Raw genomic sequence first — 18129 nt, 5'->3', positions numbered from 1 at the left:
CAGAACTCGTTCCATCGTTTTCGACCTCCCTTTCGCTCTCCTCTCTCCCTCTCTGCCTCTCTCCCTCTCCTTCTTCCGCTCGCACGTTTATATATCGAGTTACGTTATATTACAAGGTATGCGTTGTTGTCGCGTCCAATCGAAAGTACGTCGAGATATATGTTCGAAACAGATTTTCTGTCAAGTGCGTATTATCGCGGAGAAAAACGAACGAAAGATGGAACTGTCTCGTCCTACGAAGAATTGGTTGAAAGAATTCTGCGTGCATTTAATGTGGATGTTTTAACGAAAACGCGTGTATTCGCGGTATGTAAAGAGCATGGAACAGAAAGAGTAGCGTATATCGAGCGAATCAAAGTAAATGAAATAAATTTCGTTTTTTCCAACAATTTTCATATATGACGCGCAAAGTACACTCGTATATGTAGAAACAACGAAATTTCTCCAGATTCAACGCGCCACGAAATTTGATGTATCAGGTGGTATTTTAGCGATAGCCGAGGAAGAGCGCCGGTCACTGTGACTAGCGAATTGCCGATTCCGTGCGAACACCTGGACGTATACCTGAGAAGATGGCGTCGCGGATAACATCGTCTTGCCTTTGTCGGACTGTTCATCGGGACGATCTATGGCACCTTTCGCACGATGCCACCTTTACATCATCATCGCGGTCAGGTAGCTACCATATACTTTAGTGAAACGATATAACTGCTACTCTACTATACCGAAAATATTTTCCTGCGTAGGTTCTTTGGTTCGTGTATTTCATTTTGCGACGAAATATTTCGATCAAGAATATGTTTAATTTTGCAGGAAAAGTAACCAGAAGATGTTTCAAATTTATAATAATCCTACTTTGTATCAGAAGCGACGTTCGTGTATCCGTTACGTTGAATCGCGTTCCCTTGAACGACAATTTCGTCTTGTTTGTCGATAATCTTTACACCGCAATTCTTATCGAGAGGAAAATATTCGATATAGAAGAAAAACTAGAATGGAAACGCTTTCTTTTTACAGGGTGAAAATTGTACAAATTTCAATAATTTGTTGCCACGTATTGCCAAGGCAAATGCTGCTCTTGAAACGTTACATTCTAGTACCTACATACTTGTTCGGTAGAATTACTTAGCGAATACAATTCGATCGGCATCGACCATGTGATATCGATGTGATATCGATGTGATACGTGGTGCTAAAAATGTCATGTCCTACGTTTATAAAGTAATCGTGTTTCAAGATTACCATCGTTGTCGAACGATGTTGCTTGCAAGGCAGTAAATAGTATTAGATTACTATCGAATTTGAACGCTATGGTATGCTACGATCTTTTTTTCGCTGTACGAATTGTCGTGGTTGCACGGCTGTTCATACGCTACCGACTTATTAATCCTCGTTTTTCAAGGCTGCAATACGAAATACACAGCGTGTACGCGTAGCCAGAGGGCCACGTTATCAGATGAATCGCATTATCAGATGGGTCTGTAGTCTTGTAATCGCTATCGTCCGTCAGTGCGAGAGTGTGAGCGTGAATGTCGGTGACAAGCAACTGCTGTTGCCACTTGCATTTTGCGTTGTAACCCAACGTGTTCGCTACTGCTTGCGGAAATTACATGGACAATTTCATTCTTTCTTTCGTCGTGTACACTTTCCCGCATCGTTCCATAACTTGTTGCCGAGGAATCGAAAAACAGATCCCCCGCGTGCCAGTAGCGGCAGCAGTTTCATCGAGCTGGAGAAGGAACGATGGCGAACGACAGCGATTTGCTCTGGCAAGAACGACGCTTCGATCCACAAATGTAGTATACCGGAGCAATTTACGAAGGTCGATACGAAGCGTAGAGAGTCGGAGAGTCGGAGAGTCGGAGAGTCGGGGAGTTGGAGAGACGCGGTGCGTGGAGTGTGCAGCGTGGACGCGAGTGGCACGTATGCAACGCGTCTGCGAGAGATTCTGAATGCTGGAGTATCCTCTTTCCTCGAACCTCTTAGCGCTATTTAGCGGATCCTTTTACGGGACAGCAGGACCCGACAAGAAAGGAAAGCGCAGCAAACGGACCGACGCAACAAGCCTCGAAACAACGGGACGAAAAAGAGACCAGGTTTAAGAAAGAGAAACGGAGATGAGAGCATGGTACAACCAGAGACGGAAGAAAGAGAAGAAGAGGAGACGACGGAGGTGGAGTACCAAAATGGCAGTTCGCTCGGCCAATGGCCAATCCAGGGACAAGATAAGCCTTTGTGCCCGTACAGGGGCCTGGGGCAAAGAATCCCCTCGTTTCGGTCTCATATTTCGCGAATCCTGCTATCATATTTTACTCGTTGCCCCCTCCCGGCTCTTTCCTTCCCTCGCGTCTTTCATACCCTTCCACCTTCGGCCACTTCGGCCCGTCTCTCATTTTTTGCTCTCTCGCTTTTCGGGACCGTCCAGCTCCGTTCTACCTTCTCGATCCCCCTCCAGCCACCGTCGATTGTTCGCTGCTCTAGTCGAAACAGGTCCGTTGGATTCGATCGTTCGATGTGCACGGCACCAGGCATTTCTGTCTTTTGACGCTCCGCCGTATAATACCTATATACATATTACGTGTAAACGCAATATACACGCGCACATATACTTGCTCGTTCAAGTGGAAATCGAATCATCTCCGTTTAAACACCGACAGGTTCTATTCAATTTTAAGGGACGCTAGAGACACGTACCGAGTCCGAACAAGAAAGAGGGAAGAACAAATCACGCGAGTCGATCGATAAATGTCATGCAGGAGGAGAGCGGAAATTTCTCTTTAAAATTTTCATTCGCGTATTTATGATTCGCTGTCGATTAATTCGCGGCCGTTGAATCGATCCACGACAAAACATTAACAAAACCCCCGACCAACGACCGTTGATCGCCGTCAGACGAATCTCTCGGGGGTAGATGGACAGGAGCCAACCGGTTTCAGAAAGCAGACACGAAAGGAAGGACGCGAACCGGATTAAATTATTTTCACCAGCGAAAGTCGTTGTTCCTTCTTGTTCGAATTTCGCTCTGCTTCGCAATTTCCATCTGCTAAATCGATCAAAATTTTCCTGCAATTGCGTTTTCTTTTCTATCAACGATCCCCGTAATTTCCAAGAACAACGTGTAAACTCGTGCGGTTTTTGGAGAAAAATTTGGCGCGGATAGATCCGTCTTTGGCGAGGGAGAATCAAGAAAGAAACGATTTTTCGATGCCTTTGTTTACTTCGCAAGATGAAAAGAAAGAAAAGAAAGAGTTGCATCCGACAAATTTAATAAAGTTTTAACAATGTTTCAAGTTTTTCCGAAACGACAAATATATCGATTTACCGATGAAATTCAAAGGCTAGAAATCTCTGCAGAAGTATTTGAAATTAGTGGAAACCCTTATTCCTCGAACACGGAAACCTACCTACGAGATACTACGAAAAGAAGCCGAAGCATCTGGAAAAACGAAAACGATGCACACCCGTGCAATAACCAATCTCGTAGAAGCTTAAAAATCCCCAAACTCCTTCGAATAATAGCTGATACATTGATTTCGATTTCCCGATTCCTCTGACTCGACATCGCAAACCACCAACGCCGCCACTAGCCATTATTCGTCATCAACCCCATCTTGCAGATATCTGGCGAGCGTGCACAGCTCGTTCTCTGTCGATTACATCGACGATTATCGACCGGCAGAATCTCGATTGGCCGTCTCTATGCTAGGCCCTTAGGCCTATCTGTTCTCCTCTGCCAGCCGGAAACATGCTTCCTTCGTAGCGCGGCGTCAAACAATTAAGGTTGACTTACGCGTGGCTGAGGCGCGTACCAACCGTGTTAAAAGATTAAACGAGTTACCGTCCTTGCCGCGCATCAGATAACGCAATCCGAGGCCCTGTCATCTCGGAAGAATTTACCGGCGACAACACCGCGGCATCGCGGCTCCGGGGGGCACACGGCTTTCAAGCAACAGCTCGCGCTCGCCAGTATCTCTCCGTGTATATACTATCGCCTCGGTGAAATCTTGATTTCCACCGCTGGCAAAGCGTGCCTGGTTCAACGCCAACGACTTTTCCACGAAAACGCCTTTGCTTCGTTCGTATCGCTCGTCCACATCCACCTTGCGACCCAACAAACTCGAGATTCTTTGCTAATTATCGTCCGTCGCGCAATTATCGTTTCGCTTTAACTAGCGTGTACCGTTTTTTATCTTTAGATTTTGATCTTTTTCCCAATCTAATAAATTCCCTGGCATGGTAAAGTTCGATGCTTTCCAAAATTGCCTAAATTACAAAGTATCGATTTTCGACTCGATAACATCGACCGCGCACGAAAATCTCAAATCCGTTGTATCGCAAGTATCCTATACAAAGCACGTGTAAATTATCATCGCGCAACTCGTCTGATAAACAATCGCGTCGCTAGTTCTACAAACACGAGCGAAACGGTCGGATGGATCGTATGGTGAGTCCGATCGACACGAACATTCGCCTGTAGTCTGTGATCTGCGATCTGGTTTACTCACGACCGTGCGGATCATAGCTAGGGACTATTTGTTCGTATACGGTATTGGGGCGGTGACTGTCGCGTTTCGAGAATACCTCTCGATGGCAGGTTTTAGAAAGAGAAAGGCAGAAACGGTGGAAAGAAGCGAAGATTTGGCTTACCAGGCATGCAGACGCAACGAAAGGTCCCAGGATCGTCCAGACACGAGCCGTCGTTCTGACAGGGATGGGACTCGCACTCGTTCACGTTTGTCTCGCATCTCGGTCCCGTGAATCCTTGTGCACAGTTGCAGGCGAAAGATCCAGGTGTGTTTACGCAAATACCATCGTGTTCACAAGGGGATCCTAGAAAAATGCAAGAAAAAAGTTAAAAATATGCCAACAATTTGTTGATTCGTTTGGTTTATCGATGAAAGTATACGTATATATATTAGTTCTTTTCGCGCTTAAGATCGACGAACGAGCAACAGTTCGAAAGACGAAGCGTATAATTTTCGAGACGGAAACTCGGAACAAAGGCGTTGGGTGTTTTAACACCCAAAAGCTCCGGTAATTAGGTAACAGTCGCGAATTGGTGAACGCTTGGTGCATAATAATTAATTATTAACCATGGCAGGAGTCAAAGTGCAGCACGTGGGCGGATGCTCCGTGGGATGGGCGACGAATGCACGATAGCGAGCCTTAATTGGCCAGATCGACGTAGATTTTAAAGACGCTGCCGTCAGAGAAGAAGGGAGGAAAGAAGAAAAAGGGATGGATGGATGGATGGATGGACGGACGGACGAACGGACGATGACGACGACGACGACGACGACGACGAAGATGTCCATAAGAAGGAAGATGCCTGTCATTCCCGAGAATGAAACTTGTTCCTCGAGAGTGGTCAACGATCCGTTTGGACTGCTCGTTTTCTTGAACTCGCGCGGTTCGCGCTAATTGCAATAAGATAATTACCGCTGGCAGCTGTTTCTTCGTCATTCGTGTGTTTCATCGAGTTTCGCTACCGTTTCTTCCTTCAAATATCCGCCTTAATTTAGTTAGTCTTTTCGTTATTCTTGCGAGATTGCTTCCATATCGTGATATCTCGCGACTGTAATTTCATCAGAGTATTGTTCGACAGGCTTGATTGTAATAAAATTGTAACAAAGCTTGTGCTTTGTATCATCGATATCGTTAAAGCGAATACGCATGGGATGAAATGTAGAAAAAATCTTAGAATTTTAGGAAACGCGTTGTAAAAGTACGATCGATGGTGTGATAGAGAAGAAAACGATAGGCAGTTGGTTAAAGCAAAAGCTTTTGTTACGAATCTCCAAGCTTTTACGAATACGCATTACGAAAACATTTAACGTTGCATACAGTTCTCTGCCGCTATTCCTTACTTACACCGCTATTATTTACCAGCAATTATTTTAACAGCAATTATTCTAACAGCTTTCATTTTTATATCGAATCTACCGTCTGTTCAATTTCGCTTTCGCAGTTTAGTACGGAGTCGTGTAAAAATTTCTCTCGATTTTTTCCTTTTGTCGTACAATTAATTAGGTGCTTGGCTGAAACTATTTTGAATTGCGTACATATACGGAATATCAAATGCAGTTACAGGGATAAGAAAGAAGATAAGTATCTAGCATCTTCTTCCTCGTTAATAGGATATTAACAGAAAAATCAGAATAATCTTCTCTTACGATATACGAGGCTAGTGCGAGGTCGTTATATCTATTCTTTATCATCGCGTTTATACCATTAAAGGGTACAGTTATGGGAAAAGATACGGCAATGCTCTCTCTCTCTACTTTCACCGAAAGACGAACAAATCGACGCAGACTTCTGTGCACGCGCTTATCACACACGCACAACGCTTTACCGCTGTTGATTTCCACGTCATGGTAATTAAGAGAGACAGAGAGAGAGAGAGAGAGAGAGAGAGAGAGAGAGAGAGAGCTATGTGACTATCGAGAATTATAGGTTTTAACCAAGTTTCGATGCACTTGAAAATTTACGATCAAAAATCCTCGGTGAATCACTCGGTGAATCGTTCGATAGCGTGTTACACGTCGTCCCTTAGCATACAACGTGCGTGGCATTCGAAAAGAAACATCGGGACGTGGTTACGGTTCGTTCGCAGGGCAACGCGTACAACGATTACTTGTGATATTTATGAGGTTTCGAACAACTGAAGCGATATCGTCGCTCGCGGCACGGTCGTTCTCGTGTAACTCGACGATGGTTTTTCCAACTCGCAATTGCTGTCGCCGCGCGCGATGTTTCACGAAGGGACGTGGAAGAGGAAAGAAAAAGCGGAAGGCGAGGGGTGTACGCGTGTTACCGGGTAACCGGGGGCGGCAAGAAACGCATTGCTGGGTCGTGTCGGCGATCGAGTGCGAGCCGCGAGCAACGAACAGACGACGAATAGGTGGACGAGACGACGCGACCAACGATCTTCAAGGACGGTGGGCATCGGTGTTGTCGACGGATAATGGAAGAAAACGATACTCGAAGTTGAACGGAGTCGATGCGAGGGAGGTAGGTGAATGACTGGCGCACGATGCTATGGGGGCAACGTCGACGAGGTAGCTTTAATTAAGCGCGACAAGTATATTTTGTCGTTTCTAGAGAATTGTTATTATTAGAAGAAATGATATTTGAAAAGTTTATTGGCAAGCAAAGATTGCAGGTGATATTCGGTACTAGTTTCGGCTATACTCGCGAAAGGTATCGATGGCGAGTGGAGACGAAATTTGGCGGGCAAAATAATGTTGCTAGTGCCGGGAAACGATGCGTGTGGTGCATCAGGTTCCTAGATGTATGTTTCGGGATTTGGTTGCTATCGAACGCGCTGTTAAATTTACATCGAGTTAAACAAAATCACTAGCTTCTATCGAAAAGCGTCAACGGTCGAATCTACGGTTAAAAAGAGAATAGCTTGCTACGGAGAACGAATCTGTGCGTAAAACGCAAATAAACGCGATAGACGGAAGCGAACGGAAGCTTTTTGCCCGATCTGTTTGTGACGACGAGAGCGCTGGCTCCGAGAGGAGCTGCTCTCGAGGAACTTAATCTACCAGAAAATATGCAATCTACGTAATAACAGAACACAGGCTGGAGCGCGAGGTCATTATGGTTATTATTAAATTTAAAATAACAATTTAGCGTTTAATTAGATTGGTTGGTGCTTCGCCGCCACCGTTGCGTTCCCTTGAGAAACGATCGGACTACGGGAAATGTCTCTTTTCAGGCCTCCACTTCCGGTAAAACGTTATTACCGACCTTCCGTCTTGCAACCTGCGCAGCGATATCGTGGAAGATCAACGGATTTCTCGCCATTTATCGGCTTCCATATTTTTGCAATTTTCCAATTCGCAACTTGCGAAGACACGTTTTCCATGAAAGAGTGTTTACGCTGTTTACGAGTGTTGCCGATTTTCAGTATTTTAAAGACCAATTCGATCGGTGGAAAGATGGTGCGAGCATTCCTGACGATCGGGTCAGGTATACGAACCCCTTGTGCCTCGTATCGGCTTACCCCATTGTCGGGCCAACGTTGCCAAATTTCGGTGTAACAATGGCTCTTTGTTTAGCGGACAGGTAGCGAACGGAGGCCTGGTTCCTCCTGATTCCGAGCCGAGAGATCCGGCTGAGTCGACTTTGGCTCTAAAACGAAGAAGGCGAGGAAGCGGGTTTCGAGCATCGGCACGGAGCTCGATCACGAAGGAAAAGGGATTTCGTTACAGGTTACCGCGTTGTTTGCGCTGGCACGCGATGATCGGACTCGCGGAACTCACGCCAAGTGCCCGTTACGCGAATACGAGCGAAGAAAAAGGGAAGGAATTTGATCGCCGAGCCGATTTTTCCGAGAATTCTCCTCGAAACTATCTGCGACGACGACTTGTACGCAGTGCAAAATAAACACTTGGATTCGTGCGAGTGTTGGTAATTACGCGTTCGACAGACGTTTAGATTACGATGGACGCGTGGTTACGAAATATTTATCCTTCGACGTTTAATTTAGCTTGTAATTTTTGCTCGTTTACGTCAACTCGGCTAACGAATACGAATATTCGTCCGATCGTGAAAAGACGGTGAAGACGGTGGATCGTTCGACTGTTCGATTCTTCGTTGACTTTAGCCCCGATTCGGGCACGTCGCCTCGTTCTTTGCTTCGAACAGACGCGCGTGCAAGTTTCCACGTGCGAGTCACTCGACCGTCGATTCTTACGTAGTTACGGCAACTTGAACGCTGCAAAAATGCTATGTATTTGTAAGATACTAGCTATAAAATACTATGTGCGGTAAATGCGATCAGACCCGAAATACAATTTCAAATAAGATCGGATAGATACTCGGAATTGCTCGTATTCCGACCGTTCGATGTACATTCGATTGCCACTCGAGCCAGCAACGATCTTTCGATACGTGTTACAAATCACGATACGTATCTCGTTCTACTTACGTACTACGTATATCTACGTCGTAAAAACGAAATCGACCGCCCAAACCGGATTGCCTAACCCACGCAACTTCGCCGTCTCCCTTTGACCGTCGCTTCGCCATCCCGGCGATCACTTCACCTCGCTTGGAAATTAAGACCGCTCGCTTCTGATCCGAGTTCGATCGACGCTGAACCGAGCAAGGGAGTAACGAAAAAACATGGGAATAAAAGGGGAGAGATGGCGCGATCCACGACACGCGAGGTACTTTCGCATGGCCGCGTCGCTGCGCTGTCACGAATTATGACGTCTCGACGGTGTCACGTTCGCGCGGGGTTTTGGCGGCCGCGAACATGGCCGGACCAATGTAATTCGACACCGGACAAGAACAACCCGGTTTGCGGCGGTGGTCCTTCGTCGCAAACGGGCCGACATTTTTGGAGATCCGGCGTAAATATTTATAGCGTTACTTGAACGATACACACGCGACAAAGAACTTCTTTCTTCTTCTCGTTCGCGACTCGTCGGATCTTCTCCGGACGAATTGCAAGAAGACGAGCGGCGAAACGGAATTAGTCTCGCGGGCAGAATAAATTACCTTGTTCTTCGAAATTATCCGATCCCGCTGGGGATGCTTTTCCTTTGCGGCAGTCGCGTACGAAAAACTTGCTATATACCGTGTCGTGCGATCATGGAAGAGGTTTCTCGCGAATAAAATTGCCATTAACCGAAATAAGATTGCAATCGTTAACTGCTTCGTTGTGGGCGAATTTTTGCATTGAAGTAAAAAAAGAAAAACGAGTGGAAGACGGAAGAAACGACGCGAGAGAAAAGAGCGACGCGAGAGAAAAGAGCGACGCGAGAGAAAAGAGCGACGCGAGAGAAAAGAGCGACGCGAGAGAAAAGAGCGACGAGAAGAAAAACAGAGTGCAGTGAATTTGATAGAGCGATAGGTTGACATAGCGAAAGTCTATGTAACGGAGATTCGAAAATTCTGATAGTTTCGTAATAAGAGTTTGATTTTACGATTTAAGGTGTCGACGATCTTCGAAGAAGGATTGGAAGAAAAAGTTTGGTTCGAATTTACGTAGGAACTGGATAGTTCGAATCGTTCGAACGATAGTCGTATCGTCGCCTATACAGACTATACGGATATATTATACGTCCCGGCTGCAGTACGGTTCTTTCGTCGCTGATGATAATTTTTGCTTGGCCGAGTCCGAGGGCCCGCGATACGCGGAGAAGAACAAGAGGGAAAACGACGAGTAAAAGAGACGATAGAAGAAGAAAAAGGAAGAAGGAGACGCTACTGTTCGAGTAACGTCTTCTCCTAATTACAATGCTCGCGTTCGAAGCAAGACGCACGACGTGTTGTTCCCCGTCTACCGTCCAAAACGAACGGGTTTCCGAATAGGGCTGGCTCGTCCAGAAAAACTGGCACATCCTTGATTCGTTATGCGGCTACAAAAAGGCTTCAACGGTCGAAATATGGTGCAGGGTAGTCGGTCGGCTCGACAGGGGCCAGGCTTTCTCCCTACGGAGCTATACGTATGTACGCGACTCATTCGGTAGCAGCGGTTGGTCAATCTCTCGGTTCGAGAAGAATAAGATACGAAAAGGCAAGAATCGCGAGTGACCGTGCACGAAAGAGAAACTGCAAGAAACTAAAGATCCGGCAGATTGATTGCCCGGTTGGACGTGACGCCGCGCGAATGTTTGCTAAATTACTGCCCGAGGTTGGAGGGAGCTACGCAAGCGTGTTCCGCGCGCGTTTAATGAAATACAGAAAATGAATCGTGATCGTGGTCGTTACGCGGCTTCGTAATGACGGCACGCCTATAAACAGTGTCCCCCACCTGCCCCCGCTCTCCATCGAGGCAAACGAGCTCGATTGTTAACGTTCACCCCCGAAATCCGCTTGATTCCGCCGTGTGCTTGTGATTAACGCGCCGAAGAAACACGACCGAGGATCCTTATACGCTAACGCGAGAGAGTCTATCTGTCATTTTGCAGGGAGATACGGATGTCTGTGCGAAGTAGAGAAGAGAAAGAAGAAGCAAGAGAAGCAAGAGAAGCAAGAGGAGTATACGAAGCAAGTGTTTCTCGTTATTAATGAAGTGTGTTTGTCTGGAACGAAACGTATTAACCGGTGCGCGCTCACCTACGGCAGGGCAAACCGCGCGTATTTATTATCCAGCCTTTCGAATAAAAGGGGTTTGCTTACGATTGGACGCGTTTTCAACTGTTTTTTCTACTTCTTCTTCTTCTTCTTCTTCATTTTTCCCAACTTTCTTTCCCAATTTTCTTTTTTTTATCGCAACGTTTCTCGGCTACGCTTCGCCGATCGTACGTCGAATTACGGTATTCGACGATGGACCGAATGCAAGTGTCTATTCGCTGATTTCGCTTTGTCGACGCTTCCGACAGATCGACGGTATGGATTATCCGAGCTCGCAATTGCAATTGAAATTCTACCGAGAAAACATACGGTTTGAAAAACGATGGGAAACCTACTGAAACTTTCGAGTACGATCTTTCTCGTCTTTACGCGTCTCGCTGAACGAAAGTTGCTCCAACTACTCCGTAATGGGACGTGTGAGTTTCAATTGACTATAAAAAGAAAAGTTAATAAGACGTCCGATTTCTTGGAACAATACGTTCACAATGAGCGATTGAACGATAGACGATCGGATATCGCTTGTACGCAACCTCTTTTTTCAACTCTATTACCCAATAAGGTAAAACATTAACCACCGATATTAAAATAGAGCGTTATAGGACAAAAAGGCGATCCACGTTTTTTCGCACAGCCTGCAGGTTTGATCGACCGTCTTTCGCATTGGCGATGCTTACCTCTCTCGTTACCATGACGATTACCATTTTTCATGGTTTACGGGTGATCGAGCACGGCCACGGTCGTCTTTTCTTTATTTCCGTGTCAACGTGACGCCACCGTGGGATTGACAGCGCGTTCCATGCGGCGCAATATCATAAATCGAATTCCAGTTGATAATGTGGCGAGATAAACCACGCCAGAGCCGGAGTCGGCTTACGTATGTACGTAGGTAGGGTACAGCGAGAAAACCGTCGAGGTGTGCGGGCCCCGCGCCGGCCCCATGCTGGCTTTTCGATTCTCCACCGTACTATTAATTAAACCGCGACTACTGCCTGTCCACCGGTTAATTAGGAATCCATTTACCGGTACTCGACCAGTACCGGTTTTTCGTTTTTCAATTTTCTCCCGATTACACGTTCGAAAGGTTTAATAAATCGATAAGTTTCGGAAACGATTTCAAAGAATTTCGAACACTTGAATTCCGCGGGTCGGTGTTAACGCACAAACGAACACCATTCTCCTTACGATTTCGCGTAACTTTGCAAACGACCGGATATATTTACATAGGAGGGAAGGAATAAAACGGTTCCCGTAGAAGATGCTCGAAGCGAGAAAAATCGAACGGAATTTCAACGAAACTTGACTTTTATCTGGCACGCAATTTCGGCGTTACACGTAACGCGTTGCGTTGCGAGTAGACGAGTGGACGAGGCGTCGCGGATCGCGGCGTAAATACGTAGGTACGCTTCGTTATTCGCGACGGGGAGGAAGGAGACCGAACGCTTTAGAGACAACTGTCCATCGGCCGATATCAACGTGTAACGTGTACTTTGAAACATAAATTCCCACCGGACCATCGATTATACCGCGGGAATTATTAATAATCGTCGCTGCCACGCTGAGACTCACCGGTTCATCGATCCTGCGATAGTGGGTTTGCGGCGTCTTGCGGCCAAGCCGCTGACTTGTTTCAAGAGGAACAGAAGGGGAAAAGAGAGCCGACGAATGACAAGCTTGCCGGCGAGTATGAAAGGGAAATAAGAAGAAGAACGGAGATGCGAGCCCTCGCAGGATACTTATTAAGGTGCACTGCACCCTACAGGTGTTCGCACGGCCGCTTTAAGAATCGGATCACGAACGAAACGCGCGCAACCGTTCTCAAATATCTTCGAGAGGGGCACGTCCTTTTATATATGGCTAGTGTACTCGTCTCCGTCGATACGCTATCGCGATAGGCTGCTGTAATTTCGACAAATTTCCAGCTTCGGTTATCGTGTTCTTATTATTCGATCGTCGTCTCGAGCGCTCGCCCCGTTTATTATTATCGATAGCATCTGAGGGACGTAAACCAGCGATGGGGTCTTTTGCCTGCGTTAGATTTCATGCGTCGTTAATGGCAATAGAGTTCGACGTTTCCGTTGGATGTTCCGTTGGAAGTTCGAGAGAGATATTTTTCTCGAAAGAGCGCGATACCTCTTACGTGAATCTAATTGTAGGAGCATCGATTTCTTTCATTCCGCGATTGTACGATATCGGGTCGTTAAAGCCAGAAATATCCAAAATGAACGGATCAACCTCCGTAAACGTTCGCCCTGGTACAATTTTACTGGAACACGATGCCTATAAAAATCGTAGTTGTATTTTTCGCTGAACGACTATCGAGGAAAGCGCGATCGATGCCTGACAGACACGTGTACTCGGATAGGTCGCGACACCGCCAACGAAAATTCCACCTTCGTGATCAACGGTGAATCGCGATCGACGACAACGACAACAACGGAAGAGGAAGAAATCCGCAAAATCTATGGAACGAATAGAGCGCAACCAACGACGAATTAATCGATCGCGATCTGTCGATTGCTCCGTTTGTTGCTTTCATCCGCGCGAGATTTCAATTTATTCGAACCGTAGGGGCGCTTTCGCGTACGACTATACGCGCTCATCTAACGATTATCGATCTTTCCAGTCGACTCGATAAAATACAAACGGAGACGGCTGTTCTAACAACACCACTTGCCTTCTTCTTTTATTCTTTTGTTCGTTCGTTCGTTCTTATTCGTTGAGTTCATGGGAAATAAATATTCGTTTGAAATAAAACTTTACCAGATAATCGATAATACTTATTATTAAAACCAGATAATACTTTGTATGGTAAAGAGTTAGGGCCGTCAGTCGACGAACAAACGAAAAATAGGCGATTATAAAATTTATTTATTTATTACGTCCCGAATTGGTCAAGTATACGGTTACGCGACCATTTGTCGTTGTTGTCGGCGCAGCGTCTTAATAAGTAAGAAGTAACCGGCGCTGCGCGTAGCAATACGCGGTACGATATTACGAAATCGTAAATCTCTTCCAAAAACGTAATCTAACAAAGAATTGGTCAGATTAAAAAATCAAAAACACCGTCAGATCTTTCGAAACTTGAAACTACCGTTTAATCGCTTACCTTGCTCGCACTCGTCGATGTCCTCCGAGCAGTCTACTCCCTTATATCCGGTTGCACAGGAACACGCGAACGATCCATTGATGGGACTGGTATCGCAGATAGCACCCTCGTGACAGGGATTTGAGGTGCAAGCGTCGTCGAGATGGCAGAGCAATCCTGGAAACGGGAAAAGTAACGATTTATCTTCCGATTATTCGCCGATCGCTCGGGGAGGATGGTCGGCCATTTTGAAGGGGACCTGAATAATCCGATAGATGCTGTTGCGTACGTTTCTAGGACAAAAGCGTCGATCGTCGAACGCCAAACACGGCGGCAACAGCCAAACATGGACATCATTAAGATCTGTATTGCTCGGTCCGCTAGAGGTCTAGCCAGAGAAACGTTACACTCGAGGATCTCGCAAGAGAATCTCGAATCTCGCATTCGCTAAATTACTAGAAATACCGAGCTTGTACGATAAGTTGGTCTAATTGCTCCCTACAGCGAGAACATTCGAGGAATTTCAATTGCGACTGCATAGAATACTCGGCGATGTGGGTTTAATCTTACAGCGGCATTGCGATGTTGCTCGTCTATGGATCATGGTAATCGAGCTTACGTTTGCTTTTTAAAAGCTTCCGTGAAAAATTTATCAATTCACTAATAGATCGTTTCTTTTACTTTAATTTCGAAACTAAAGTTTCGAAGAATCGAGCGACAGAGAGAGCTCGAGAGAGAGAGAGAGAGACAGACAGATTATTTCTAATGTTCTTGAAATGCTTCTCTTTCTAAACCTATCTATCTAAATCAAATTTCAGTTAGCTGTTAACGGTTCTAGTAACCGTTATTATTTCTAGTCTCTTCGACTACTTTTGGTCTATTCATTTTGCGAGCGATTGAAAAGCAGGAAAAAAGTATAGATATCCTTTGACGTATGGCGTGCGAAGTATAGGTATCGAATGACGTTGGAACGCGTTAGATCTCGATAACGGAACGCGGATGTTTAGAAGGTTCGCGTACAAAGCAAAGCAAAGCCGCCACGCAGATGCACGATTACACCCGCGACTAACTGTAACCGTGTTCGTGCGTGAAAGAAACCAAGCCACTGGACTTTAACACCGCCATCGTCGTGCGTGCGAGTGGCCAGGACATTGCAAGTACGTTGACTGGTAGACGTTCGTATCGCGTAAGCCATTTTCCGAATATCGTGATTTCTTAATTTAGACAGACGCTTTAAAAGTGGACGCGCGAGGAACTGAATATTTATAATATCACGATAACAGGAAAGAGAGGAAAGGAAAGGAGACAAGAGGAATAAACGTTAAATCGGTCGAAGATCAATTCGTGGCCGCTAATGGCGGCTAATGGCCGCCACGATCGAACATCGGAACGTGAAAGTTAAAGCAGAGGAGGGATATATATGTCGGGTTTACATTGGAATTAGGGTTAGGGGCGTGAAACGAATCTTCGTTTGGATTACACATTGTCGATAAGCAATAGAGAAGACATTGACCAGTGCAGATACGATTATTATAGAATCGGACGAGTAATCGTGGTAATTAGATGTTCGAGAAACTAACGACAATGATCCTAGGTTCGATAACGAATCCGCGGTCGACGGGATGATGGATGAACGTGCACCGAGCGTACAGACGCTAAGTAAGTCGCTAATACGATCTCGCGAGAGAGAGTGACTTTTCGTCGCGATGATGCTGCAGAGGAAAACTATGATGGGGTGTGTCTAAGGACGCGAGATCATCGGATTCGTCGAGGAGAGTCTTCGTTCAGAAAGTAAGGGAAATTGACGTTGCTGCTAATTGGTCAATCTACATATCGGTGGTTAGAAAAAGATGCTAGCCGCCCTGCAGGGAAAGTTGCTAGTGGGGGACGTCGTTCGTTGAAAAATAGGTCTCCTCTATCTTCTCGTAGTTGGGACAAAGACTGTTTATCATCTTACTCGAAGAATAGGGCCTGTGTGACGGGACAGAGACCGTTGGAATGTTTACTGTCGCGTGTTGCCAGAAATATTTCTTTTAAGGAGAGCTATAGAATTACTTCGTACGTTTGTTAGACAAAGCGTTCATCCGGTGACCGCGGCTACGTTCGGCGACTGGCTGTCGCCTCGAGCCCAAGCTCATTATCACGAATCTCGAACAAATACAATCGGATCGAAAGACGACAATCGTTTAATTACGCCTATGATAAAATCTAGATTACGGTGTTAAGGGATTTCTCCGAGGTTCCAAGAGGAAGGCTCCGATGTCCTTTCATCTCCGACATATACGTACAGGTTTGTCCAAGTGGCGCGCGAATTTTTTCGTTTTCGCGATTATCTGACGTCGATCGCAGCTATTACAGGGGGCACGGTTGCGCCGTAACAAAAGAAGGATGCCTGTATTTGGTAATCGGCGTCGACGCACGATCGATCTGAAAAACGTTTTGCCGCACCGGGCTTTGGGTAGGCGAGTAAGAACAGAGAACAGAAACTCGTTTTCAGTCCTCAAGGTCGTCGCTCGGTAAGGCTAGGCCGCGCACCAGCCTCCGGAATCCCGGGATTCCAACGGACCCTCGGAGGCTGCATCATATTGTTGCACGTGCAGTTGCACCTGCCTGCTCCGCTGATGCTCCGCTGATGCTCCGCTGATGCTCCGCTGATGCTCCGCTGATGCTCCGCCGGTGCTCCGCTCATGATCTCGCTATGCGTAAGTAACACCGACACGATTCCGCGTACGGAATCCCCTCGTCGGCCCTACCTTGCTACGCGAATTCGTTCTGCGAGCTTTGGCGATTCGTGCAACCATGTTTACCTTTGCCACTGAGATTCCAAGATTTTAGTGGTTGTGTGTACGAATCGGTAGCGGAAAAGGTAGCTGACACATGACACGAACATTTCCTGTGTAGACCGTAGACGCGATGTGTCGTTATTTCTTGTGTATTTATTACGTATGTCATACATATCTTTAATCTATCGCTTCCACCTTTTTGTAAAATCACGTAGAGCGGTAAAACGCCTTTTCACCGTCCCTGCGTATTAGAATACTTTCTCCGATCCATCGACGACCTACCCCATGGCATCGTGCCATGCCATACACACCTCGCCAATCGACATCGCAAGGCAAGTTAGCAAGTTTTCAAAGTCGTAAAACCGTCGGTCAATCGCGTGTCGATGGATACTGTGAGACTTACCGGTCTTCCCGTAGGTGCATTGACAGTAAAAGCTGCCAACACGATCGATGCAGGTAGCCCCGTTGAAGCAGGCAGCACCTGCGCAATCGTCGATGTTGACGCTGCAGTCAGGCCCGGTCCAGCCATTCACGCATATGCACGAGTAGCTACCGGGTGAATTGGTACACGTGGCACCGTTGTGGCACAACGAAGGCCGAACCGAGCACTCGTCCACGTCCAATTCGCACTGCGTGCCTGTGTACGACGGAGGACATAGGCACGAGTACTCATTTATCCTGTCCATGCAGGTTGCACCGTTTTGGCACAAATTTCCAGGACAGTCGTCGATATTCTCCTCGCACTGATCTCCGCGGAAACCTGAAACATTCCAGAGAAAAGATCCTGTTGAAAGCTTGCTAGTAGATCGAACAATTCTCGAGAGCATCTCTCAAACACGTTTACCAAGTAGCTTTAATCGATATCGATTTTCGTTATCTTTCGATACGAACGATTTATAGTAGGTAATTTGATTATTGGATATGTTAAAGGTGCGCGTTACGGGTAAATATAACTTTCAAAGTTCATAAATACGATCGGTTATCGACTTTTAATCGTTGTATTTGGCCATTTTCAAGTCTCGACCGTTAGCTAGAGTAACTTTAATTTTCAAAATCTAACTTTATTCCCTTCCTTCGGTCAAATCTATCGATCTCCAAGGTCGACGAAATTTCGTCTAGCCGATTTCTATCGTCATAAAACGCATTGCTTTGCTGTTGTTGCGTATC

The 18129-nt window shown here is 46.2% G+C and overlaps 1 protein-coding gene across 2 annotated transcripts in view; it reads right to left on the bottom strand.

Moving 5' to 3' along the window:
- The window catches only part of N (neurogenic locus Notch protein), a 182879-nt gene that overhangs the window by 48280 nt on the left and 116470 nt on the right, over positions 1 to 18129 (bottom strand). For both annotated transcript variants that reach the window (XM_069112802.1, XM_069112803.1), the window contains 3 exons: positions 17366 to 17722; positions 14201 to 14356; positions 4648 to 4830 (listed from right to left, as the gene is read on the bottom strand). In XM_069112802.1, coding sequence (XP_068968903.1) covers positions 4648 to 4830; positions 14201 to 14356; positions 17366 to 17722 — 696 coding nt within the window. The remainder of the gene's footprint in view (positions 1 to 4647; positions 4831 to 14200; positions 14357 to 17365; positions 17723 to 18129) is intronic.

This window comes from Bombus flavifrons, chromosome 5 (genome assembly GCF_040668555.2).
Source record: "Bombus flavifrons isolate JBK064 chromosome 5, iyBomFlav1_principal, whole genome shotgun sequence".
Taxonomy (NCBI): domain Eukaryota; kingdom Metazoa; phylum Arthropoda; class Insecta; order Hymenoptera; family Apidae; genus Bombus; species Bombus flavifrons.
Note: the sequence above shows the minus strand (reverse complement) of the source record. Positions and strands in the feature narration are given on the sequence as shown.